This window comes from Cynoglossus semilaevis, chromosome 4 (genome assembly GCF_000523025.1).
Source record: "Cynoglossus semilaevis isolate Cse_v1.0 chromosome 4, Cse_v1.0, whole genome shotgun sequence".
Lineage (NCBI taxonomy): Eukaryota > Metazoa > Chordata > Actinopteri > Pleuronectiformes > Cynoglossidae > Cynoglossus > Cynoglossus semilaevis.
This window is the reverse complement of record NC_024310.1, coordinates 3056297-3058128: the sequence shown is the minus strand read 5'-3', so window position 1 is coordinate 3058128 and position 1832 is coordinate 3056297. Positions and strand designations below refer to the sequence as shown.

Sequence of the window (1832 nt, the reverse complement as noted above, 5' to 3'; positions counted from 1 at the left end):
TAAATACCTACAGAATTTCAATAACACAATAAGGCCAAAAGAAATTCAAGCATTAAAGATTGCAAACCATCCACAACATACCAACAGCATAAAAGATGTCTATAGACCATGTAGTCTGACCTTAGACTTAGTTCAAAGGCAAGCAGATAAGAAGCAAACTTCTGTTCACCACAACAGCCCTGATTCTAAATATCATTACCATCTCCCAGAGTCTTACTTTTATCGTCAAATCAAAATGGTAGAATTTGTCATGACAATGCTCAGGCATCAGATGGGACACCCCCATGAGTGATTTGTCACTCTGTTTTGTTTTTTTATGCTGACAACATGCAAGCAAAATCTAATCCCTCCAAATACCAAAAACACTGTAATTACCACTTTCAATGCCTGAGAAAAACAGAACAATCACAGTTACACATTCAACATAGAGCTGACTCGTTCAACACCTCAACACAATACATCCACTCATTATGAATATAAATTGTCTATACTAGTGGCAAAAGTGACATACAGTGTGCTGCAAAATTATGTCTAATTAACAAAATTCTATATTTCTACACAATACTTTAAGTCTGAATGACTGACCACGTCTGTACACAATACTTTAAGTCTGAATGACTGTCAATTCGGCGTTTGGCCTAGAAATTTAGCCGAGACCTATAGACAAAATGAAAAGTGAAGTAAAGTTGTATTTTGCCAAAATATATCATCAAAAAATAAACATTCGTGCTAGCTCCAGGGTCGAAGTTTACAAGTCTGCCTTAATTGCCTTGAGGTACTTTTGTAAGTTCATGCTAACCTTATATACACTAACTTTAAATGTTTTTGTTCATGTGCGGTTTTTAAGACTACAAACTACAAACTACAAACAAGTACTTGCCCCGCTGAACGCCTGTAAAGCCACTGTCTTTAACTAAATAGCTAATTAGCATCGAAGCTAGGCTAGTTGCTTCAGTTGGAACGTTCTGTCTCCCCCTTTTTCATCTTCGTCAATACCCTTCTCTCCGTCCTCTGCCACACGTTAACCCCAGGTCTATATGATGGTCCGTTAAAACGACTAAAAGGTTAAATGAATGTGGTGTATGCAAAATTTTGACGTTAAAAGCCTTTCTCTCCAACAGCCGGAGGTGATGCCCCGTGTCGAACGTATCCCCCCTCCTACAACCGAGGAGCGGTGTCACCAAAGCGAGCTGGCCGTTGTCTCCCTAGTGCCTGAAAGGCCCCAGCGTCATCTCGAGTAAATGGTGGAATAAGCTCAAAATAACACAATGACAGCTTCTATTTATTTACCTTCAATGCTTGTGTATCTGTCGACTTACCTTTGCTTTGGTAATGATGTGCGTGGCTAGTTTAACAACCGCGAAATTCCCCTTGCCGATGGTCCGCTCAATTTCATAGTGGCCCACTCGGGCTGGGGGGGGCCTGGTGGCCGAAGAGTGCCCAGGATTGGTGATGCACCCAGTGGTCGTGCCGGTGCGACTGGAGTGGCTAATCCCGGAGGATGGCTGGGCTCGGTTCTGGGAGCCTATTACTGCGTGGGTCGGTCGGGCAGGGTGCGTAATCCCGGCCGCAGTGGACCCAGCAGCACCTCCGCTTGACACGGCCGCCATCTTCTCGCCTCTCTGCGGGAACAACAAGCAGCCTTGCGCAGCGCGCATCTCGGACACGCCCCCGCCCTGCGTCATATGACGTGAAAGCTCCTCCGCAGCGCCCTCTCTAGGATGTAACCATGGGAACGATCGGCGTAACAAATGACTTCATCCACTGAAACGTGTAGTGGTTGCCTAGACGACAGCGAAGTGCGCATTATCATTCCGGTTCCCATGATTCAG

At 44.9% G+C, this 1832-nt stretch overlaps 1 protein-coding gene across 7 annotated transcripts in view; it reads right to left on the bottom strand.

Moving 5' to 3' along the window:
• The window catches only part of sik3 (SIK family kinase 3), a 26305-nt gene extending 24619 nt beyond the window's left edge, over positions 1 to 1686 (bottom strand). For 3 of the 7 annotated variants that reach the window (XM_025055336.1, XM_025055338.1, XM_025055339.1), the window contains exon 1: positions 1320 to 1684. In XM_025055336.1, the coding sequence (XP_024911104.1) occupies positions 1320 to 1658 (339 nt within the window). In that variant the 5' untranslated portion in view covers positions 1659 to 1684. Of the gene's footprint in view, positions 1 to 1319 lie in introns of all 7 variants that reach the window. The other 4 variants (XM_025055334.1, XM_025055337.1, XM_025055340.1 and 1 more) reach the window with 3 other exon arrangements.
• Positions 1687 to 1832: the final 146 nt, after the last annotated feature.